Source organism: Marmota marmota, unplaced genomic scaffold, assembly GCF_001458135.2.
Source record: "Marmota marmota marmota unplaced genomic scaffold, marMar, whole genome shotgun sequence".
In the NCBI taxonomy this organism is placed as follows: domain Eukaryota; kingdom Metazoa; phylum Chordata; class Mammalia; order Rodentia; family Sciuridae; genus Marmota; species Marmota marmota.
The window spans coordinates 3,233,470-3,259,337 of NW_026000242.1; the positions used below are offsets into that span (position 1 = coordinate 3,233,470).

The 25,868-nt window shown below is 43.9% G+C and overlaps 1 protein-coding gene across 1 annotated transcript in view; it reads right to left on the reverse strand.

Moving 5' to 3' along the window:
- The window catches only part of Tecta (tectorin alpha), a 138,416-nt gene that overhangs the window by 13,530 nt on the left and 99,018 nt on the right, over window positions 1-25,868 (reverse strand). Inside the window, exons 17-21 of the mRNA XM_048795830.1 lie at window positions 22,076-22,677; window positions 14,722-15,283; window positions 8,089-8,288; window positions 3,591-3,974; window positions 1,164-1,450 (exon numbers count right to left, since the gene is read on the reverse strand). Coding sequence (XP_048651787.1) covers window positions 1,164-1,450; window positions 3,591-3,974; window positions 8,089-8,288; window positions 14,722-15,283; window positions 22,076-22,677 — 2,035 coding nt within the window. The remainder of the gene's footprint in view (window positions 1-1,163; window positions 1,451-3,590; window positions 3,975-8,088; window positions 8,289-14,721; window positions 15,284-22,075; window positions 22,678-25,868) is intronic.

Here is a 25,868-nt window from a genome sequence, read left to right on the forward strand (position 1 = left end):
CAGTTTAGCTGTCAGAGACCAAATTTAAAACCTTCATAATAAAACTGGTGTCCAGCTGATGATAGTTTATAAAGGAAGAGAAAGAAAAGAAAGGAGGGAGGGAGGCAGGGGAAAAGTTCAAGCAGAATCACAACTCCATGGGAGGAACTGAACCTTGCTTGTCAGGAAAAACCAAGAGGGCTTAAGTGTCCAAAGTCGTCTTCTTTCTATCTGTGGGTCACTGAGTGGCATTTCAGAGAAACCATGAAATTAGGAATCCTGGAGTCTAGTCCTGGCTTGCACTAATGGGTCCTCTCATTTAAATAAGCCATTTTTTTAGCCTCTGTTTCATCAAGAAAAGGAAGAGTCTGGACTAAGTATTGCTCAAGATTCTTCCCAACTCGGGGTCCCATAATTCACAGGATAATCTAATACATTCATTACATCATTCAGCTTACACTTGGGGCGAGTGTTACCAAAGGGGGTTTGGAGCATAGTTTCTAATGTATTAGCTATGTTTCTGTGTATTAGCTGATATCTAGCATGTAAAGCATGAAGACATCCAGCACATAAGCAAAGAGACACGAAGAAAAAGAAGCAGATCCAGAAAGCTATCATCATAAATCAGCAACCCAGAGAGACCCTCAATTAAAAACCTTTGGTATAACTTGTTTATATCAGTATATCTCGGGTGATTAGAGGTGAGTCTAACTTCCATGACTTATGTTCTAAAAAAGGATTTCCTGATTCCCACCAATTGCCTACACAACCACAATCAAGTCAAAGACATTCAATTAGGTCCAGCACCAGGAATCAAAGGGCTGCCTTTCTTCTACTGAATCAATCCTGGCCACCCCCAGCAGGGGAGCCCAGACCCTAGGTGGGCAGCTGGTCAGGACTTCAGAACTCTAATCCTGGCACACTCTTCTGTTTAGCTGAGCCTAGATGACATGATCATTTAAGGTCATATCCTCTAACCCAGTTCCTTCTTTGCAGTTCAAGAAATTACTGGGGACTCTGATGTGCCTATTTGTAGCATCAAAACTCCAAAGACCTTTGGCTCCGCTCTGCAGAGAGGAAGGGTGACAGATGCTAAGGACAGTACATTCCTCATTAACACCTCCATGGATACGGGAAGATGGGAGCCACCAAGTTTAATGCTTTGAACTCTCTAGACCCCTTACCTCTTTTGCATGCCGTTGGTTTTCCAGCTCTGGGCCAGAACCACACTGCTCACCACTGGCTTCCCCCGCAAGGTCACATAATCATCAGTCAGGTCCCCATTGAAGTTGCCACAGAGGCCGCAGACTTTGTTCTGCAGCCTCTCACTGATGCTGATTTTAATGACATTGAAACCATTGTAGTAGATCTGGATGTCGGGGCTGGTGTCAATCACCAGAAACCCCTCACTGCTGTAGATTTTGGTAGCTAAACCAGTTATAAATGGAACGTTCACTTGGGTGCCATTCACCTATTGGAGGGGAGGGAGAAAGTAAGTCATTACCCTGAAAGCTGGGGTTGGCTAAACTATTCAGTTAGGGCCAGGTGTTGCAGGCCCTAGGAAATTTATCTTAACTACCAACTCTACCCTTATAGCATAGAGAAGCCACAGCAGTTACAAACATGTAACTAAGTGAGTGTGGCTGTGTGCCCAATAACAGCTTCATTTACAAAAACAAGCAGCAAGCAGATTTGGCCACAGGCTGTGGTCTACTAACCTCTGCCCTAAAGTTTAAGGGCATGTACTTTTCTTACCCTCCATAGTTTTCCCAAAGGAAGCAAACTATGGAGGAGGAGAAGAGGGGGAGGAGGTCGAGAGAAGAATGTGTTAGACCAGCATAACCCACAGCAAATAGCTGGCGTTCTGTGTAAAACTTTCCCCAGCATAAACCAATTACTGAAAATGACATTCCAATCCAAGGAGATTCCAACACAGTTAAAATGGATCAGGGGATCATTGCCATGCTTATTGTTTTCTTGTTTATAATGTTCAAACCTGAGGTTCCCCCCAGAGGTCCTATAGATACAGTATTTTCTACAGACGTCATTTTCCTGCTTTATAACATTTTCTTTTCTTAGCCCTTGGGATAGAATATAACATACTTTTTCTGTACTTACAAAATAAATTGTTTTTTCCCCTGCAGGTTATTAGTAACTTTTGTTTCATAAAAAAGGCAGATGCCTTTTAAAAACATATGTCCTTACTATTTTGGCTAGTTTGGGGTATTTTATTCAGCAACAATGTCAGTTTTGCTCTCTCAGGTGGTCACTTTCACTTTCTTGCTCCTGTGTTCTGGACCAATGCTATAGTGTCCATGTGGGCTAATTTGAAAAAGGAATTAGAATGTCAAAAACAGTAGCAGCTGCTTTAATTGAAGTTAAAAACCACTATGAAAAACCAGATTTTTCCTTTTAAGCTTGCAAAATAAGGCAGTCTTTTGCCTAACACTGGATACTAAGCTTTTCGATGATTCTTCAAATAAAGATACATTAATGCCTGATTATCTGAGCCAAGAACAAAAAGCAGACATATAACACTTGGTTCCAAAAAAATGTTAATATAGTCTCTTTGCATCCCTCCCTATCTGTGCTCAGAGCAATGGCACCTGGCTCTACCTTTCAGGTCTACTTGCTGAGATCAGTTTGGTTTAGGTGAGAATTTGGGGTCCCTGTCAACAGTTCATCAAAGCAATTATCTTCTTAACCTATTAAGTCCCAAGTTTTCAATTCTGCAGATATTTCAATGAAATCAACACAGGTACATTAAAATGGGTTGGAAACAATAATCTGGAGCTTAACTATATTATTGTATTAATATTATTATAACATAATCATAGTCTTCCTAGCATATAATTATATCATATAATTATATACCATATACTATATTTTAAGTTTTTATAGGTCTTCAACATCTGGGATGATGGAACAAATGGATTAAGTGGAAAGGGTAGGAATTCAAATGAGACATTAGCTATGTGGGTAGATAGGGACTTCACACTTATTTACATATCAAGTCTAAGATTCACAAAAAGCAGGCAACAGGCCCAAGGAAGAGCCAGCCTCAGCAAAATTTGCCATATTCTGTCTCCCATTTTCTTTCCCGTGGTATCTCATCAGGACCTCTGATAGTGGGGGATGCTCCGTCAGGTTTTATTTAGGTAGTTGTTTTTATAGGCAAATGCTCGCCTTCTCTTGGTTTACAGAAAGGATGGCAGAGATGAAGGCTGGTCTGGTACAGGTTAGCAGAGGCAAGAATAATTTAAAAGGCTCTTAAAAACAAATGAGATGCTTTTTGGAAATTAATTCAGAATAAAACCCGACTTATCTACCATTTTATCACCTGAAACTCTATTACCACCCAGGCCATTATTACTGCCCTGAGATGCTGTAAATTTCCTGCAAGGCCTCTGGAATCATCAGTGAGGGATGGAATGGGCCCCATTCGTACGCCGGTAGAAACCTTATGCTTGGTCATTTGCGTACGGTTACATAAGAAGCAACAACCTATTACCCTACAACTTAGTTATCTGGGAAAACCGCAATGAACAGTCCACTAGCCAAACCCTTCTTTCCCGGGCACATTTCTTAAGAATCAAGGGCAGGCTTGTCACCTTGACGGTGTTCCGGTCATTAATGAGAATCTGCTCTTCGTTAATGTAGAAATAGACGGGCGAAATGATGGTCAAGTTAGGGGAGGACCACTTGTCGAAGTTGATGATGAGCTGGAAGGAGATGTCGGGGAGCTTCTGGCAGATGGTGGAGAGCACGAAGGCACAGTTGGCGGGGAAGCGGAGGAAGGCGCCATCGAAGGTGCGGAAGACGCCGCCGCCGGCCGCCAGGCAGTAGGAGGTCTTGGTGCTGAAGCAGCCGCGCACCCCGTTGCGCAGCGCGCACTCTTCGTCCGATTTGCACTGGCGCGGGTCGCACTGGATGAGGTTGCGCCGGAAACAGCGACACCGCCGCGTGCAGTCGCTGTTCCAGAACAGCTGCTTGGGCTGGAAGAAAGTGGGCGTTTGAGTTAAACTCAGGCTGTGGTCAATACTGGGGAACTCAAAGCCCCGTCCATCTGGACCCTGTACCAGGCTGGGCTAGCCTATCTTTAACAGGGCTGCAGTTTGCAATAGGGAGGCTGCCTCAGTTCAAATGCTCCATCAGTTCCATGCAACTCAGATGCCAAATAATATGCAATTTAGACTTTATTGGTTTCAATCAAGAACTCTGGAATCTTTATGGCAAGAACTCTGGAATCTTTATGGCTGGATTGTAGAACTAATCACAGCCAACCTGAATGTGCAGCTGTTAGGTGAAGAAGAAAATACATTGTAGATTTTTTTTTTTTTTTAAACCAAGGAATCACACTTCTAACAAGTACAGGCTTCACTTCAAGGATGAAATTTAAATTCACTTGAGAACGAAAAATCAGCCCTTCAAATAGTCAAAAGAAAGTGATGATCAACTCTTAGGATTAACCATTTCAACACTTCACAACTCTCACCCTTCTAAACATTTCCCTTGTGTCTAGTCTACTTCTAACTTGCTCTTTTTGCCAGTGCCTCCATTTCTCTGGGTCTTGAATGTGAAAGATCTAGTGAACAGCTAGGTTTCATGAAAGGAAAATTTGGGATTAGACAACTTGGATGTCAGTCCCAGCCCTGTATCTACATGTGCTATCTTGAACGTTACTAACCTCCCAGAGTCAGTGTGTTCATCTCTAAATTGGAGATCATAATCATGTCTTGCAAGTAATTGTAAGGGAAAATTAAGCAAAACGTGGAAAGCATATTTCCTGGCATAGAGTAGCTGTTGTTCATATCACAAAAGAAACACCACTTATCTTCCTTCAGATGATGAAGGAACTATATATAAAGTTATTAAGATACATACAACACAGGTTATCCTCAATTGGAGGCAGCTATTGTTTTCTATTCTTCCCCAAATGGGGAACATCTGTAGGCATGACTCTACCAGTTAAAGCTTGTATTCTTGATCTTGTACATGCTCTGTACTAAGAATTCCAGGGAACTGTTGGAAAACCATTTTGACAGTCCAAGTGGGGTATGGTCTTGATAAACAGACTAAGACATTAAGATGTGGGCCCTCAGGTGGAGTATCCCGTATTTAAAATGCTTGAGATCAGAAGGGATTTCAATTTGGGATTGTTTTCCCCAAATTTTGAAATATTTGTATATATGTTACAAGATATTTTGGATATAGGATCCAAGTCTAAACACAAAATTCATTTATTTCACATATACCTTCTACTCATAGCCTGAAGGTAATTGAATACAATATTTTAAATAATTTTGTGCATGAGATAAAGTTCCATGGAGTGGACTTTTTTACTCATAGCATCATGTCACCACTCAGAAAGTTTTGTATTTTGGAACATTTTGGATTTCAGATTTTTACATTAGAGATGCTCAATCAGTATCAATTGATCAACACAGTCCTATCCAGAAACGATATTTTAATGGAATAAAAAGGCCTGCTCACTGTTTTCTGCTTTAACTTACAGACTTATCAAAACCTCATATCAACTATAACTGTGACTGATTCAAGAGTAAACAGGCAGAGGGTGAAATCTTCCAGTCCAGTTCATTGCAACGTGCCTTTGCCAATTCTTTCATCCTCAAAGTTAGGTAGTTCCTGGAACTAAGTCTTCTCTTCTTCCGGATCTATAACATATTCTGGGTGCCAGCAGCCTCACATATTGACTTCATTTCTCTTATCAGATTTATGGAATAATTGAGTGGTTAGTCTGGCCTCTCTCTGATAAAAACTCAGACATTACATTGGTAGAGAGAGAAAACAACCTAATCTATGTGGATATGTGGTCAAGGGTAAATAACTCATCCACAGGAGGACTTGATCATGAAACTATCATCTCAGGAAAGTGGCTGGCCCCATGCCGCCTTCTTTACCTTAATTAGACATGACAGCCACAGCTGGTGATTACCCTACATGCAAATAGCTAGATGTCTCTCTTTATTTCCAAAGAAATCTGCTGTATAAACAAGCCCCCAAGCTTGTTTGAACTGTGGCAAGTGGATGTGGATTGTTTATTCTGTGAGTTTGCTGCTTCCCAGATAGAAGCTGTTGTCAAAACCCACTGACTTTCTGATGAAAGCCAGATAATAATGTTTATAGTACTAATGGCTGCCCAGAGCTGTTCTGTGCCTTTCTTGAGAGTTCCAAGGGCTTTTATATGCATCGTTTCATTAACATGCCTGGACTGTTATTCATGAAATGTTTCTCAAGAGAACAACAACAACAATAATAGCAGCTACCAATTACTGAATGACTAGGGGACAGGTACTAAGCTGGGCACCTGGCTTAGGTCACTTATACAAGGACCCAATGGAGTTGGTATTTTTAGCCATGTTTCATTCATAGCAAAACAGAAGTTCAGAGAAATGCAAGTTGGTTCAGTGTCACACTTCCAGGAGTGGTATGGCTAGGGTCAAACCCAGGTCTCATTCCCATATGCCACACCAATATGCAGGATACCTGCAGAGGGGTGCATGACACAGTTGATAGATGCCTTTTGGCTAAGAGACAAAAAAATAGAGGAATGTTCTTTGGGTTTTGAGCCTGATTATTTTTTCTCCCAGATTATGAGAATACTGACCTTATTATTTTCTCCTCCATGTTTTGCCTCTTCTTTTAAATATTTCTAAGAGCTAACTTCAATACCCCCATAGAGAGAGAAGCAGAGCGGGTATGGCAATAAACAGCCCAAACACTCTGGGGACAATATCAGAGTGACAAAGGACACATGTGGGGGAGTTCATCATATACTTGGCTCTTAGCAGTCCTCTTTGATTAGTTCTACTGTTTTACTCCTCTTTTTTTCTAACATAGAATTAACATACCTTTTCCAACGACAATGAAATTGAAGGTAATGTCTGAAGATAATGTGGACATCTCTAATCTCTTATTTATTCCCAAAGACAACTTAGTTGTCCTTGAACAAGTCAATCCATCTTTACAAAAAGAAGACATTATTTATTTTTTGCTTAGTTGATTTCCAATTCAAACGTTTCAATTAGATTTCTTTTAAAGGCTACTATACTCCTTCATTTAAAATTGATTCATTCAGTGGGGTATTCTTTTTCACTTAATGATATGTTATTTTGTAATTCTTATTTTATTCTTTATTCTTTTCCTCTCCTGAATCTATTTTTTAAGTTCCTTAAGGCAGGGATCACACAGTCTCATGTCTCACAATATCATCAGCATCGAGTTCTGCAAACAGCAGACTCTCAGTATTTGTGTTTGTTAACTGTCTACTCACCCACCTAAGTGTTGATGTCTCTTAAACAGAAAAGGGGTTAGAACCGTGAATGGAAGACCTGTAGCAGGGCCTTTTCTAGCTTAGTGTTATGGCACAGTAAGAAAGATTACAGGGCTGGGGGTATAGCTTGACTAGCAGGCAGAAAGCCCTGGGTTCAATCCCCAGCACAAAAAGAAGGAAAGAAAGGAAGGAGGGAAATTTGATTACAAAGTCTAAAAAGTAAAATGACTTAGTGAGCAAATAGGTTTTGTTGGGAAACAGTGATAAAAGGGCTAAGCTCTGTGCTTAGGCTCCCATAGGGAGAGAAGCAGAGAGGGTGTGTCAATAAGCAGCCCTAACTCCCTGGGGATGACATCAGAACGACAAAGGGCACTTGTGGGGAAGTTTCAATAGTCAGAGAGGGAAGGCCACTCCTCCCAGCTTCAAGCACTGTATTTTCCAGTTAAAAATACCCTTAGCTAAGACAGCTACAAATGTCAGATTCACAGCCACCATATTTCCAAACTAGAGCCATGTCAGAAGCTTGCAAACTGAGATTTACAGGAGAGGAAAGGAGAAGGGCCCATGCTCCAGAGAAAGGCCTGAGAGGGAGGAGAAGAGGGTGAGGGGCACAGGCTCTGCTCTTCTGGATCTGGCAAGGAGCTAGAGCTTCCTCCGAAGGGTCCTTAGCCTCTTCGCCCTCTCCCACCTTCCTGACAATCAGCACTACGGTTTTCATCATGGAGGGGGAAGACCTGGTAATTCTGACCACCCTCTTGGAGTTGGAGAGGAGTCTGATGATGGGCAGGGAGGAAACGGCCGGCTGGCTCCCATACCTCGTAATATTTGCCGTCTGAGTAGCAGCCGCAGTTGTGCGGCAGGATGCAGCTCTTGCCGTTGAGGACGTAGCCTGGGTCGCACTGACAGCCCTCCACGCAGTAGTGGTTGCAGTCGCTCTTTAGGCGGATGGCGGCACAGCGGGGCTGGCACACGCTCACGCAGCTCTCATAATGGCTGTTGGGAGGGCAGGTGACCGCTGGGACAGAAGAGACAAGTCAAGACTCGCGCAGTTGCGCAGCACTGTAAATGGCTTTCTCGCAGCGATTGCTCAGGAAGATGGAGGCCACAGGTGAGGGAGGAGGTGTGAGGCCCGCCACTGTTCCTCCTTGTTACCCTCTGCTTATGGAACGCCTCCATCTGGCTCGTTATTGATTAAATAATGGGTCAACGTGCAGACAGACAGAGGGTGCCGGAGCCTCCTCACCCTTGGTTTTTGAGATCTTTATTACCTGTCTCCTTAAACTCACCTCCCAACATGGACCTTCACTTTGGTTAGGGATGTTTCCTCACCATTCCAGCATTAGATCCTCACTCACATTGATCTCTCTTTCAGGCCCCTCTTTGTTCTCTTAGCCTATTCAAATTCCCCATTCTTCAAATTCCAGTTGGGATTCTTATCCATAGAACTCACTTCTGTACCAATGTCAATTCACTTGTCTTTACCTCAAAACTTCTACAGGACTGTTTTGGCAAACGAGTGGTTTTCCTACCATAGACAGCTGGGCCCCATGATCACTGAGAAGGCAAATGTGCAGTGGTGTGTGTGTGTGTGTGTGTGTGTGTGTGCGCGCGCGCGCATGTCTATCATTTTTTTGTGGGGGGCTACCAGGTATTGAACTCAGGGGCACTCGACCACTGAGCCACATCCGAAGCCCTATTTTGAATTTTATTTAGAGACAGGGTCTCACCTGATTTGCTTAGTACCTGGCTTTTGCTGAAGTTGGTTTTGAACTCACAATCCTCCTGCCTCAGCCTCCTGGGCCGCTGGGATTATAGGTGTGTGCCACTGCGCACAGCCATTTCTACCATTTTTCAAGGGCATCTAGATGCATTTAAGGAAGACAGGTAGGGTCCTGGTGAGGAATGTGGGCTCTGACAAGTGACCCAGGAGAGTTATTTCACCTCTTTGAGCCTCAGCTTCCTCTTCTATAAAATGCAGATTCCAACAGCACCTACCTCATGGTGGGTGTAATGGATTAAATGAGTTTGTATGCTTGGCCAGTGCTGGGCACAGAAGTGTTCAGTAAGCATTAGCCAATCATTAAGGGTAAGTTTGCTTGAAAGTTTTGGAAAAGCTATTATCTTAATCAATATATACTAAAGGCACCACTACAAATACAATTTTTTGGGAACTTCTATCCTAAACAACAATATACAATATGTTTTGGGGGTTTATTTTATCTAGTAGTGAAATGTTCTTTTGGAATGCATAATTCTACGAATTCTAATACAAGCATAGATTCATAGGACCACTACTACAATATACTGTACATTTTTAAAAGTATTTTTAGTTCAAAGGATACTATCTGCACATGATAGAAAATGCAAACCATATCAGTGCATAAGGAAAATTTTAATAACAATTACAATCAATTCTTCCAGAAATTTTCTATGCATATACAAGCATGTGTGTGTGCATATGTGCATCTTGTACCTACTATTATTTTACATAAACAGGAACACAATCTACAAATCTTTCTGTTCATTGCTTTTTCATGGCACTTTTCTTCCATTTAGTCTCGAATTATTGTTTTTGCTCCACTGTATGGTGTGTATATTTTATGCATTTATGATGACGTGGCAGTGAATATTGCTGTACATATATTCTTGTCCTCCTGAGTCTGTAGAATAAGTTCCTAAAAGTGGAATTTCTGAGTCAAAGGGTATGCACATTTATTTATTTATTTATTTCAGTGCTGGGCATTGAACCCAGGGCCTTATGAATGCTAGACAAAAGCTCTACCATTGAATTACATGCCTGACCCCTTAAATTTTTGACAGATGCCACTGAGCTGCCTTCTAAAGAGGCTGTGCCAATAGATTTAATCTATTCTCACTGACTGCTTCGCACCATCTTTTCTGATTCCTAGAAATAGGAAAAGTTAAAAATGCTGTATCTGCACTTAGTTTGCATTTCTTTGTGAAGTGGATCATCTTTTCATTTGTTTTTAATCCATTTGTATAGTTTTTGTGTGTGTGAATTGCCTTTTCATATTCTTTGCACATGTTGTGTGGTTAAAATTTCTTCTTATTAAATTGTAAAAGCTTTTTATAAATTAAAAAGAGGCTTTTATGTGTCACGTGTTATAAAACATTTATCACTTGTCTTTCACTTTGCTTCCTTTAAAAATTTTTGTACTTGTTTCAGTTTTTGATTATGTTTTTGCTATGAAGAGATATGAAATTTTAATACTGTTAAATTTATCAGGTTTTCCTTTACAACTTTAGAGTGTTTTGCTTAGGAAAGCCCTCTTTACTACAAGATTACTAAAAAATAGCAAAACTCCTTAGTTTTTTACCAGTACTTTTATAATTCAATTTTTTAATTTAATCTTTCTTCTGTCTGGACTTGATTTTGCAGTGAGGAGAGAAGAAGGGATTTAGCTATTTTATTCCCAGCTAATTTGCCCTTCGTCCCTTTACTATTTATTAAACGATGTATTTTTTTTCTCCAGTGATCTACAATGCCAGCTTGACCATATACTAATTTCTATTTAGTGTTCAGGGTTATTTCTGGACAGTCTCATATTTTCACTGATTGACCTTTCACTCATGTGCCAATATTAACTTGTTTTATTTTTATCACTAATATATTTGGTTTAACTTGTTCATGAGCCAGTATTAACAGTGTTTGAAGTTCTACAATATGAGTTAATATCTGGGAAGAAGTTCGTTGTTCTTTCAAGTACTTCAAATGAGTCCTATTTCTTCAACTAGTCTACAAACTCCAAGTCTTATGCTTTGGATTCTTCCATGGCATCCAAAGCAATGCTGAAATTATGGTAGGTGGGCAATTACATTTGATTTTCAAAAACAAACTTTCAAATTCCTTATACTGATTTGCTGCTTCTTTCTACCCCTGAATGCAGTCTAGAGAGCTGAGAAGTGACACCTGGCTCTGCACCTGGATTTTTACTGTGGTCAAGACTGTGACTTTCGTTGTGGCCAGGAGATCCTTTTAGCATCTGTGCCCTGAGGAGACAGCAGGATGAATGGATCCACTGAAAGCAATAATACACAACAGAATGGACAAGGGCTTTGGAATTAGACTGATTTGGTTTTCAGCCCTGGCTCTAACAATAACTAGGAGGGTCAATGTGGTCAGGTTCCTCTCCCTCTCTGAACCTTTGTTTTCTCATCTGTAGAATGGGGATGAGATGTTTCCCTCATCAGGTAACAGTTCAGATAAAATGAGATACAATTTTTGATGCTATCCAGACTTTGCTTTTCCTTCCCACAAGTGACAAAGTGCGGTACTTTAATGATAGCTTCTGATATCCATGGTAGTACTAGTTATAGTAGTCAGAGCAGGAATTACTTTCTAAGAGTTCGATTAAATTTTATTGGATATGCAGAGAAATAAGAAAATTCACAATTATAGGACTTTGGACTCAGGACCCTGAAATAGCAAAAACTCCCTCTGGTAAAAGGGAAAATGATAATGATAGTTGACCTTGACTGATGGCTTCCCATAATACATCAGGTGCTGAGTCTCCTCGGGGTCACATCTCTGAGGAGAACACTGTCTCTGCCTACTGAAACAAGTCCACACAGCCCACCCAGGAAAGCCCACAGCAAGAGCTAAGGCGGGATTCAGTTACTAGTTATCGCTTCTGTTACTGTATTCTCACCATCCGCTGCTCTAAGTTCCACATTAAGGGGCTGAGAGAATGATACTCGGCTGAAGAAATTTTAAGAAGGGGTTGGTAATTAAGACAATTTACCTCCCCTTCTCCCTCAGCCCATTTGTTCAACTTGGGTGGAGAGGTTTTTCCAATGCATTTACAAATAAGATAATTGAGTAATAAATTATCCTATTGATACGAACAGCCAATATCTTTGAAAAACACAGGCATTTTTACCTTTTTGCCAATAAAGCACAAGTTTAAAGGGCAATCTGACTTAACCCCTTTTTTTCTGAAAGCACCATTTCTCATATCTCAGTGAGTATTGAATTGGATTAATTTTAGTAGAATGAAAGGGATGGAGGTCAGTCCTGCTCTCACTTCTCAGAGGTCAAAGTCACCTCAAATAGAGTTACAAATGACCATGCTCAGGCCAGGTTTTCTGTTGAATAGGTGAGGTCGTACTCAATCACTTGCAGATTTTCCCTGCTTCTGGAATTCAAAATGGAAGACTAAGTGACCTCCAGCTGTGCCTTATTCCCCACCCACATACTGTCTTCCAAGTATTTATTATAACTTTAAAAGTTTTCCTGCCCTTCATTACCACCATATCTTCTGGTGCTTTGTCTTTTGGATCTTTGCCCTTGTCCTGAAATGCTGAAGCAAAGGAAGGTCTAAACCCTTGCAATGGGAACTGTTCTTTATCACCTGGTGGCTCTGATGTGTCAGCCTGGGATGTCCTGGAGGCAGCTGGTCTTGGATGGGGCCCAAGACTCAGATGGAGGTGGGGCAGACTCGGCTCTGAGTGCCATAGGTGGAGCTCCCCATGACAAGTTTACCCATAAAAACAAAGTAACCAATGTCTGGGCAGAACTTTAAGGAGAGGAGAGGACAGAGTTACTGGTAGAGGGGACTGGAGGACAAGAAAAATTGTCTTCATATCCTTTATCCTTAGCCAAGCCCAGTGGGGTAGGATGAACTTCTTCCTTGGAAAGAAGGTTATAGGGCTTGCTAACTCAATTCCTTTTCTTTCCCATGAGTGACAAAAATTGAGACCACCAGTTGAGGTGAGTGTTCCTGGTATTAGTCCCCAGTGCCTTTCCCTGTTCATTAGAATTGACAGGTTTTGGATGGTGGCCCCCTAATACCAGCCACTCCAAAGAGCAGTACAGCCACCAGCCATGGCAACAGGTAAGGGGAGCTCCCTGTAGTAGGTTTTCAAGAGGAAACCTTGGGTGAAGAGGTTTCCCTTCTCAAGGGGAGAGGAAGTCTCACCTTCCAAACTGGTTTACTGATCCTGCACCATGTTAAGGCCTCTGGGTCCAGAGTGTGGTTTTCTGATTTAGAGGAAGCCAAGCTCTCCCAGCCTATAAGTGACACCCACATAGCTCTAGGGATTTATCCAGACCTTGACTTTTTCATAGGCAGATTTATTTTATTGAAAACACTATAGACCAATTCATCTGGAAAGTCACCCCTAGTGGCATCATGTCCCCACCTCCCTGGCTCAGAGACTGAGCCTAGATCAAACGGTATTGGCACCTTTTCCGTCCCTCTCCCCTCTTCACCCTCTCTCTCTCAGGGACTGCATGTGGAATGTAAAGTGTGTGAACATTAAACCACAATTCCATTTCTGGTTCTTCATCCAAATCTTCCTTTTACAGGATGAAAATGGGAGTCGATTCTCGGGGAACCCTGCTGTATCCCTTACTTAGAGCTCTAGGCATTCAGAATCAATTTATATAGCCTTTTTATACAGTCAGATCTTCTAAAAGAAATTTGCAGTACTTAATGAGACTGAGATGGGAAAATAAACCACGGCAGGTTAGCCAAAGACCAGCGGTGGTTTCCCCTCCCAACCTTTTCCTATTTGCACATGCTAAACTCAAGCAAATATCCCAGTCCACAGTCCATAGAATAGTGTATGGGCTTTGGGGTTAGAAGTTCAAATGCCAACTTTGCCACTGAAATTTTATGATCTTAGGCAAGTTACTTAACTCCTCTGAGTCTCAATTTCTCCTTGCCTAATTGGCTTATTGAGAAGAATAAATGAGATAATGTGGATAAAGCGTTTAGCACTGGGCTTGGCCCAGAGCAAGCCATTAATATAATAACGCCACTCAGCATGCGTTGCACGTGCTGGTGTTCCAATTACCTAATTTGATCCTCCTGACGTTTCTGTAGCATAAATGGTACAGGCAGCATTAACACTGCTCTTTGGAGGGGGAAACTGAGCACAAGGGATGGAAAGTAAATTGCTCCAAGGTCACACAGACCCTTAAGGACAGAGTCAAGGCTAGAATCCAGGAACTCTAATGCTTTTAATATTCTGCTATATTTCATAAGCACAAAGACTGGAATGTGATATCTATGAATCAAATAGAATGATGCACTTAGAGAAAGCATATAAATGATCAATGCCATGGTGGACCCATGAAGTTCTAGAATGGAAGAATGAATTAACTAGCTGACTCTCTCCCCACTAGTGTCTGGTTAACATTTTATTGTGCACTTGCTGAATCTGAATGCCACGCATAGTGCTTTATATGTCTGATTGTATTTCATCCTCCAGAGTAACTCATTGAATAAGTGGTATTAACCCCATTTTACAGATAAGAAAATGGAGGTTACATATTTTGTTTCATATAATGAACTCAGTATCAAAGTGCATATCCTTAAATCACTTTACTCAATCATTTGGCTTCTATGGAGTTGGAAGACTGTCCTCCCTCACCAATCAAGAAAAGGGAGAAGCTATAGGGAGAGATAAGGAGGAGAACTCACAGCATGATGTGTAATTCCTCCAGCCGGTCACTGCAATCCCCTGAGTCTGGCAAGTACTGGCGTAGTTCTGCAGCCAGCTGCACGCAGTCTGCACCGCGCCCCCATCAATGCAGGAGTCAAACAGGCAGTTCTTGTAGAAGAAGGTGGGATTGACTTTGCTGTGACACTTGGCAAAGCCGGCGTTCTGGTTGGGGATCAAGCTGCACAGTTGTTGCACCTTAGAGAAACCTTCAACCTTGGCACAGGATGGACAGCGGTCCCCACAGCCCACCTGGCAGAAGGTGTCCCTCTTCACCCAGCTCTGCCCAAACTCACTGACACTCAGTGCAAGCAGACCCATGGGCATCTCCAGGTCATCATCAGGGTTGCCATTGTAGCGGCCACACAAGCCATAGGTACTGTTCTGCATGCTCCGAGGGACCGTGATGGACAGGAAGGTCTTCCAGTCATACACAACCTTCAGGCCAAAGTCAGTTTCCACCACCACATGGAAACCAAAGGAAAAGATATTTATCTTCCCTTGTCCCAACTTCAGGGGCAAATAGAGCCGTTCACTGTTGACCTGTAAGAGAAGAAGGGTAGAGGGGAGAAGTACAATTGGCCCAGAGTCCTCAGCCCTCCCAATTTCTAGAAAGATAAGTCCCAGAGGGGAGCTTGGGCAGGTTGGATGGAATCTTTGCATGTACTGTTGTTTATGGCAGTCAACTATTATTATTAGGATTTGAACAGACTTAAATGTCTATCCTTTGTACACTAATATACCTATTTATTTCAGTGCCTTCTGTTTATACAACATTATTTTCCCCCAGGAGTTCAAATTGTTTTCTCCAAGGTAATGAGAGGGTAATAAGAATTCAATTAAAGTTTAGACTAAAATACCAAAACTAGGACTTTTGTGTTTCTATTTCCAGCTCTTTTGTGGATTTATTTTAGGCGAATCCCAATTTATTAATTCCTTTAGTTGTGTGATTTTTTTTTCTTTCTTGGAGGATGACTTCATCCTCTAGGGTAACTCACTGGTCCCTCTGCCTGGCATGCCATCCTTCACCTGTCAGCATCCCTCTCGTCCTCCAGACCCTGCTCCAGTGTCCCCTCTCCTGTAAAGCAAGATTTTCGAAATCCAAGACCATGGTCAGAATTAATCACTTCCTTGCCCAGGAAAGCAGAGCATGTTATTTATATTTTCTTATATTCTTCTCCATTTGGGGCCAAGATCAAGCTTGTGCGTGCTGCCATGGATGCAAACAACACCATCTGCCTTATATCATGGTTGGTTGTATATGCTTCTGTCTCACCTGCAAGATTATGAGCAACCTGAGGGCAGGGATTGCATTTTATTGACCTTTATGTCCACCTTCCCCTCTTGACTTTCGTGGTGATCCACAGCACAATACATCACATGAAAGGGACACTTGACACCTGTTTCCTCACATATATTTCTAAAGTCAGACAACAGGGAAATCCCTTAACATTAAGCTCCAGAACTGTTGTGCCCTTGAAATATTCTGATTATGATAAGTTACATCTTAGAGCCTGGGCTGGGTTAGAGCATGACAGAAAATAGGGGTTTCCAGATGCTCACAGCAGCCAGGGCAACAGAGAGCAGGAGAGCTGGGTGTCCTTGAGAGAGAAGCAGGAGTTTTAACAGTGCTTTCTGACCAGAAGTCCCTCCCCTGACCTCCTGCATCTCTCTTCCAGCCCCCTCACAACCACACAGCTCCTACCTTAGTTGAGATGCCCATGATCTTTCACCCTTCAGATGGAATCACCTCCTAACTTACCTCCCTGGTCCTGGGCTGGCCCCTCTCCTTCATTCACCTACACCTGCCATCTTTAAAAGACAATTGAAAGCAATTGAGCTAATACTTAAAACCCTCTCCAGGTCATGATGAAAAGTCTGACATGCTCAGCACACCCCACTGGGCTCTCCAAGGGGCCCTGCCTCTCAGAGCCAGCCCACTTGGTCCTCCACACCGGCTGTACTCACAGTTTGTAGTTTCTTAACAGGACCAATTATGTCTTCTCATCCCACCAGTCCTATGCCTCAAGTGGGACTGATGCTTTCCATGTCCTATCTGGGGTCCCATTCCCAGACTCTGACGTGGGCTCCCCAAAACTCAGCTGGACTTGGTTCAATGGGACCCACTTTGTCCACAAACTAATGAGCACCCACTCCAACTCTTCCACCCCCTGGATAGCCCTTGGTCAATGACTGACCACACTGAGGACTGACCCTGGGGTGCAGGTCATACTCAGAGCTTCTGGCCACCCAGGCTACAGATGGTCTCCAGGTCAGATTACAAGGGTGTTGGGCTCTTTTCCCCAGTGCTTCCCCCATTTCCCAAGAGTGTCCATCTCAGGCCTTGCTTCTAGGGCCCAGCCCTATATCAGCAAGGAGGCCCTTCCTCCACACCCTTCCACAAGGCACTGCTCACCCTTCAAAACAACTCAACTCTGTCCTCTCTTATGAAAATGTGTCCAGGTTGAATTCATTCATCTAGTTGGCACTACTGAGTGCCAGGCACTGTGCTAGGCTGGGATGAAGCATAGGCCCTTTTTCTAAGAGCTCAATGGTATGTGGCAGAGACAAGAACATAAACAGATAGTAAGACCAGCTGATAAAAGCATAGAGGCAAACAGATGCATAGGCACCAGACATGGCCTGAGGAAAGGTTCAAGGCTGCCTGCAGAAGACGATGCCCACACCAGATACCAAAGAATGAGGAGGGCCTCATATGCAGTGTCCCACATGACAAAGAGGCCATGACATAAAGCCTGAAAAAAAAAGTCTTTTGAAAGAAAAGCTACCTGTGGTCTTAATAAGAGAATCTGATGATATAGCTGTAAGTCAGATTCTGGAAGCAAATAGCCAAGAGGAGACACAGAAGCAGAGATGATCAATGGAGGAGTCTGGCTGGGAAGGGAGGAGGGAGATTGGGGAACAACTGGAGGAGGGTTTACTTTACAGTAAGTATGTCCATGGGCTGAAGAGAAAGACCTCTTAGAAAAGGAAAGGTTAAAGACAAAAGAAGGCCTGGCCCCTGGGAAGGCAAGGGGTGAGGAGAGAGGAGATGCCTCCATCTTTGTGCCTGGAAGAGAGGAGGACAGAGGATGCCGTGGGGAGCCATCAAGAGCCAGGGTGCCTGGAGGGGGAGGAGAAGGGAGAGGGTGCTGGTAAGCACGGCTTCCTAAACCAGGAGGCCTAGAGGTAGAAGGAGGTGGCCCTGTGCAAATGCAGAACACAGGCTCTGCAGGTCACCTAGGGAAGCCAAGGCTGCAGAGACTCTGAACCGCACTAGAGGCTCATGAGCAGAAAACCAAAAGCTGTGCACTCAAAGGTGGCTGATGTGTGCCACCACGCGGTCCCTGAATTCTGTGTTCTGGGCTACCTGGTGTCACATGGGAGGCAACACCTTGGGAGGCAAAAATAATGGCATTAAAGCTAAAAGGCTTGCAAATTTTGTCCCTGCCAAGGAGCACCCTGAGAAAGACACTCTGGCAGGCTCCACATCTCTCTGTCTCTGACACCCCATGGATGAGACTGCTTTTGTGCCACCACTGCCTTGAATCTCTCTGGAAGTGAGATACAGAGGGAAAGAGGGAGCTGAGGGGGAGGAGATCAGAGGAAAAGGAGGAGGTTGGCATGGCAACAGGACTTGATGGATGGAGGAGGAAGAAAGGAAGGCATAGGGATCAGTGTGGGGAAACATTTGGGATATTTAAATACAATCACCCCTCCATGTCCATGGGGGGTTGGTTCAGGACCCCTATGGACACCAGACTCTGAGGATGCTCAAGTCCCTTATAGGACAGTATTTTCACATAACCTATACACATCCTCCTATATACTTCAAATCATCTCTAGATGACTTATAATACATAATACCATATAAATGCTATGCAAATTGTTGTTATATTGTTTTGCTTGGGGATAATGACACAAAAATCTATACATGTTCAGTATCCATGCAATTTTATACATGTCTGTGTGTACACACACACACACATCTATAGATCTATATATGTATCTACCTGTCTGTCTACTTTTTCCCAACCCTAAGCTGGTTGAATCTACAGATGCAGGATCCATAGACTGTATCAGGAATAAGATCACACATTTGAGTTTCTGTAGCATTTCTCTCTAAACAACTAGCCCTGGCCTCCTACAGCCTCTTCAGTGGTCACACCCAGGCTTTACCTCCCACCTGGATATTCCCCTGGACACCCTCCTGTCACTCTCAGCATGGCAGATATACTCCTTCAGGGCTCAGATCTAGGTCATCCCTGCCAAGATGCCCTCCCTGAAAGCCCCAGGCTGACTGGGGCAACCCCTCCTCTGCTCACAATGTGGCCCTTTGAAACATTTTTACAGCACTTCGCATTACATTGACACTAACTGTTAACAGGTCCGTCGCTCCCCCACACTCTGAGCTCTCTTAGGATAGAAGACTTGTTTACTTTTTTTAGTTTTTCTATTTTCATGTTTGATACTATCTTTCAAGAAACTTTCATCTCTTGGCACAGAACAGGCATCAATATCAGATTGTCAAACTAAACTAAGTCAGAGTGACCCTCAAACACCTCACTCTTCTCTGATGGTGACAAGACTGGTGATAAGGACTCAGGCTTTGAAGACCCCTAAAACTTCCCTGTTGGCCTGGACATGAGTCTGGAAAAGAGGCCATCTCTGTTCAGTCCTGGCCTGGGACAGGCGAGAGCAGCATCCCGCAGCTCACCTGCCCAGGCTCACCTGCCGCTCTTCCCATCACCCAGCCTGGTCTATAAATAGCATGTTTTTCTCCACCTTCTTTTGGCTTAGTGGATTTTCTTTCGCCTTTGCAGATGCTTAATTCAGAGAAAGCTCAGAGTCACAGAAGAATCCTTGTCCCAAGGAATCACTTCCATGTCACCCTGCATGTCTGAGAGCGCCAACAGTGACTGAGGGCTCTGGGGTGTGTTCTGTCCTGCATTTCATTTCACACTGTCATCATGACAGCCATTACTCTTCAGGCTCAGGGAGAGATGGTGACTAATAATAACACCATGGTCAAAACAAATGCAAATCATCGAATAAGCAGATCCCATAAAACATATTAATAATTCAAAGTAGATGCTAAATCTATCCCTGGGTCCCCCAAAGGAAAGAACCTCCAGTGCATCCTGAGCTTGGTCTTCTTGCCAGGGCTTTGAGAGCCAGCTACTCTGTTCCCAGCTTGGGCACTTAGGACTTCTGGGTGACTTGAAATGAAGGGCCCTGGCAGGGCCCTTTACCCCTTTTATCAGATCCTCCTGCATGCCCATTTCTCTCTAATCGCCCCCAGTTGTAGGTGGAATTGTGTTCCCCCAAATGATATTTTGAGGTTTTATCCCTGGGACCCATGGATGTAACCTTATTTGGAAACAGGGTCTTAGTTGATGTAATTAAGATGAGGTGACAGTGGATTTAGTGGGCTCTAAATCCAATGACTCGTGTACTTAAAAATAAAGGGCAACATGGACACAGAGCAAAGGAGATCAGAACACAAGGTGTGCAGCCTCAGGTGTCCATCCACCTAAATACTGAGAATGTAACATAAAGCAGAAAGACTCTGCCCAATAAAGTAGGTGGGACAGGACCTATGAACAGATCTTATTAAAAAAAAAAAGAAGAAGAAGAAAAAAACCCCCAAAAGGTAGAAAGGTGCAAAGGTGGTGAATGTCAAGGAGATAAGTAACTACATGAAAATGTCTAAACCTAGGGGTGGAGATCTGTCAGCTGAGGCTAAAGGGGGGGGGAAAGGACAAATATGATGCCAGCTACATGGACAAAATGATTGATGTATTTGTTTTAAACTATAATGAAACTGGAGTAGAGGGAAGTTATTATAATGGGCAGCTTCAACTGTGCAGACATCTGCTAGAAAAAAGCAGAGCCTCTGATACATTCCTAACTAGCCTCATTGGCTCGTTTAATCTCTCAGCTTGCCAAAGAACGTGGCCAGCAGCAAAAGGAAACTCACAGGGACCTTGGAGGAAAGGGGTCACTTTATCACCTCATTTATTCACAAGTGTTTTGAGTGTTGCTGTGTGCAGGGCACTAGACATGCACCTAACATAAAGATGAATGAGGTGTGGATCCTATCCTTAACAAGCCCATGATTGGAACTGAGGGAGTCAGACACACACAAAAAAATACAAGAAGATTAATGAAGTAATGGATTCAGGACTAAACTGCTAGGAGAGGCATAGAGGAAGCAGCTGGGATTTAGGTTCCTGATATCCAAGAAAGTGAAGACGAAACGGCAGGCTAAGACTGCTGCCTTAGATGCCAGCAGGCGTTTTATTTCCAATGAAGGTAAAGGATGACAGTTCAAGAAACTGGGACCCCTCTTTGTCAGAGAAAGTAGAGTGAATCCCAGGGGGGAAACACAGTAGAGCTGCTCAGAGAACTTGAGCTTGGCGTGGTTAGTTTACTTCAGTTTAGCTGAGAATTGTAAAGATGAAAAGGCAGCCCCTTGGAGACAGACGAGTTATGACACAGACCCATGAAGATAATGTCAAGAAGGTGAACGCCCTAAATCAGCTCCTCCAAGATGCCCACGCAGAGGCTGCTGGTCAGCTTGTTCATATTTCACATCCTGCTCAGACAAGATAGTGGAGAAGGAAGGGCTGGGCCTGTCGCCTGGGCTGCCATCACTGGGCAGTCCAAGGGGCATTCAGAACTCCACCTCTGCCCTGCTGCCCCTGTCTTCACAACCAAGGGGGGGGCAGGGGCTCTTGGGTGGAAAAGCTGGGAAGGTAAAAAAGAGGGTCCTGAAGCCCAGAGAGTAAAGAGATTGCTGTAGATGTGAGCAAGACCCTTGAACTCTGGGATGTCTTGGGAGCCACGGGGAGACTAGAAGAGATGGCAGAGGCCAGAAAAGGCAAGTTCCATTCTGAACAAAACAGGGAAAGGGTAGATCAGGACAACAGGCCACTGAGACATGCAACCTCTTACAGACCCATGACAGAACTGGAGGTTCTGCATCCTCTGTGCCCAAGGATGCATAGAGGTCACCAAGCTGGGATTTCAATCTGGGCCAATTTTCTCTCTCCAACAGACCCTGCTATAATATGAAAGGTACATTTCTAAAGCTGGCACTTCTGCCAATTTGAGGTCTGTGACTTGGGCAAATTCTTTCTTCACCCTGAGCCTCAGTTTCCTAGTCTGTAAGATAGTGACAGAAATTCTCCAAAGTCTGCCTGCCCCAATACACTATGATTTTCTTTGGATGCTAGACCAGCCCGATTCAGCTGCAGCCTGGCTAGTCAACCCAGGACCTCTGTCCTCATGTACCCACGATTCCCTCCTCAAGATCAGCCTGTGACTACTCACCAACACGGTGTGCTTGTAGGCCCGGTGAATCACGATGCTGTAGCCAAACACAGTCACATCCACCTGCTTGACCCACAGGGCCAGTGATGGGTCCCGGTCCTCGTTCTTGGCTGTCACGATGAACTTGGGGAAAGGGTCTGAGCTCGGCCGGCTTCCTGTAGTGCACAGGATGAGTGGACAGCTAGTTTGGAAGTCAAAGGGGTAGCCATCAAAGGTAAGGTAGTGGCCGTAGCCCGAGACGATGCAGGAGGCGTCGGTGCGTGGCTGGCAGGAGTACAGGCTGCCCTCCTCCATGCAGTACTCGTCATCCTTGCAGGGGATGGTCTCACAGTGGACACTGTTGTCTGTGCCATTGCAGTAACAGAAGATCTGGCAGTCCTGGTCCACCCAGAAGGTCTCATTGGTGGCAAGTTGGTGCCCCTCGAAGTTGCAGCCGCACTCGCTCCGGGTCACGCACTGGCTGCCCAGCAGGGCATAGCCCTCGTCACACTGACATCCCTCCGAGCAGCTGTCTACGCAGATGGGGCCCAGGGCCAGTGTCTCACAGGTTTCTGTACAGGTCATGCACTCCTCGAAATGGCTGTTCTCTGGGCATTCCAGAGCTGAAGGTGATCAAAGAGAAAACAGGCTGGAGAAAGGTGTGCGCAGTGTGCGTGCGTTCGCACAGCTGTGGGCATTCATGCTTGTGTAGCACTGTGAGCTCAATGAATGCATGTGAGGGGCACCATCGTCATCCTCATTGGGGGTCACCAAAGGCCCAGAAAATCCCGCATTCACAGAGCCCATTAGTGTGCTTAGTTTTCCATGTAGAAGATTCTGAGACTACAGGCCAGAATTAAGTACCTGCCACGTGCCAGGCACCATCCTACGCCCATGTTTACCTCATCTCAGGACAGTAAGGCAGGTTTTACCCTCCCTATCCTACAAGCAAGGACATGGAAGTTCAGTGATTTAACTTACCTAACTAGTAAGAGCCAGAGAAGGATTCAAATCCAGGTCTCCTGACGTAGACTCGGGAGCTAATGATGTGCTAGGAACAACATGTGCCTTGGGACCAGAGACGTGGGGATGCTGTTCTCTTAACTGACTTACTGATGTCTCTGAGCTTCCATGTCTTCTTTTATTAAATAAGTGCCAAGTTTACCTATAGGACTGTTCCGAAGGCTAATAATCTAGTATATGAAGTCCATTATGGTCTCAATAAATAGTACGCCCTTTCTCTTTGTACTTCCCTCTCTTATATAGACAGGCCTTCTGCAGGCATTTTTACTCTACAAATTGGTCCAATGTCTCTCTCTTTATCCTTGGTTTCTCTGCTCCAGGGACCCTCTGGTCTCCTCCACCTCCTCACCACCCTCTGCACATGGTCACCCACACCTATGCTCACACCCATTCCCTGCCTGGATGGCCCCCTTCAAAGCCAACTTCACATTCCATTTCCAACTGCACTTCCTCCCAGGACACTTCCTCAACAGATTAAGTCTTGGAGTCACACAAAATTGCATGTGCTGCCTACTGTGGAGTTCTGGGTAAGCGTCCCATTTCTCTCTATGACTTTGGTTGATCACAATTTGACAGAATTGTGTTCCAGGAACAGAATCCAGGAGCACAGAAGCAATCTGTCTACGAGATGACAATGTGGCCCAACTGTTTGAAAAGGTCCCCACCATTTCCAAGGAAAAGAAGATCTTGCCTTTAGAACTTTCTTTGGCCCTTACACAGACCATCATCATTCCTTAATAGTGTTTTACAATCCAAGGACGTGAAGGACACTACAGAGAAATAAATTGCATGGCAATAATAGCTCTGCCCACAAGTACCAACTCAATAGTTCTGCACTATGTACTGGAAGCCAATCTGTTTTTTCCTCTGGGCTAAAGGATTCTCTCCATTTCAGTTGACTACAATACCATACGGCTTTGAAGTTGAAGGCTAGTTCAGCACTGATTATAAATGTCTGTGTGAAGGGATTTTCACATTTGTCTCTAAATTATGAATGTTATAACAGTGACTGCAGGTTTATGGTGATAGCAAATAACATGACTTATTTAAATGGCTCTTGCTTTATGACTTATTGTGTTGTCTGAATTTGTCTGAAAGTCTGGAACATACAGACGTGGAGTAATAAAACTTCCCCCCGCCCCTGAAATGATTCTGTGAAATTACTTAATTGGACAACCTGGCTCTTCCAAAGAGAGGGGTGGTTGGAAATTCTGAATGTGGAAACAGTACAAAGAAGATGGTGCTCCCGATCTGCAGGTGTCGCTCAATCCCATCCCCATTCTGCAGAACTCAACTGTATTAACCCCTCAGTGCCTGGAGACTCCATGAATCATGTGTGCACAATTCAGTTCTTCTCGCCAGACCCAAGTGCACAAGAGTAGATGAGACCTCTGGACGATTTCAAATGTGAGCCCTGGCCCTCCACCCACATGCCACGTGGCTGCTGCTGTACAATCTCTCTCTAAAAAGGCACTTGCAAGGGATCCCTCTAGTTCCACTGGCACAAATGAGGCACAGTGACAAGTTCTGCTCAGCTGCCATCACACCCCGGAAAAGAAGGCCCACCACCATCACACCAGGCTAACTTGGCACACACAAACTGTGCTCCCTGCAGTACAAAAACAGTCCATTACATTCCCTGCCAGGTAGGAATTAGTTGTCCAAAAGGATGGCCACCAACAGCCTGCAACAACCAGATTTGACATGGGGGAGGCTCAGCAATTCTGTACCTGAGTGAAACACAACTAGAAAGCTGGGTGTGAACACAAGGGTGAAAACCGTGTTAGGTAAGCTGGAGATGGGACAAAAGAGGGTGCTCAGAGTGGTTAGAGAATGTTCTGGGAAAGCATCATAAGATCCCACTACATGTGGTGGCCAATAGAAAATGGTGTGGCTTTCCTGACTTTATAAAAAGAGCATGTTCCCAGAGGCCTTGTTTTCGATTCACAGAATCTACTATTCATGCCTCTCCAGGGTGGGTAAAGCTCATCAGGGACATAGACAGAGGTCCTCTGCTGAGATGGCAGCCACCAACCCCTCCACCTGCTCATTGGACTTCCTAAGTTCAGAAAATCAGAGATTCAAAAAGATGTGTGTGCGCCTGTGTGTGTAATGTGTGTATGCATATTAATTCTTAGCTCTGTCTATCAAAAGGGCCTAGAGACAAAGCAAAGACACCCAAGAGCAATGGTTTCTAATAATACCCAAGTCTTGGTTTCTAATAATATTTCCCATGAAAAGGAATCAGAGCTTCTTAGAGTAATGACTGATTCCAGCATGGGGCAGAGAAGGTTGAGAGATGAATGTGGAGCATCGAGTTATGTCAGAAAGTAAGAAAGTGCTAAAAAAAGAAAAAGAAAAGTAAAGAAAAAGAAATGAAAAGAAAAAAATAAATGAGAGGCATGCCAAAAGGACACAGGAGCCAGTTTAAAGACCAAATCCAGGAAAGTTTTAACACCCCCAAGTAATTGACAAGTGTAATACAAAATAGAAGCCATTGGAAAAAATACAAATCCACATCCACAGTGATGAGAGTGAGATAGAGACAAAGAAAGGTGCGAATGAATGACTGCATGAGCTGAGAGACGGAGTTAGGGCTCTTGCTCACATTGGGGTGACAATTGCTGGCTGGAAAAAGTAGGGACAATACTACAGCTGGAGACCCCAGTTTGTAATCATCATGCAAAAGATTGACCCAAGCAAAAATCAGCAACAAACACTGAGTCAAGGATGGGAATTTTGGTGAACAACAGGATATTTGCCATTTGGCTGGCTGGTGGCAGGGAAAGCA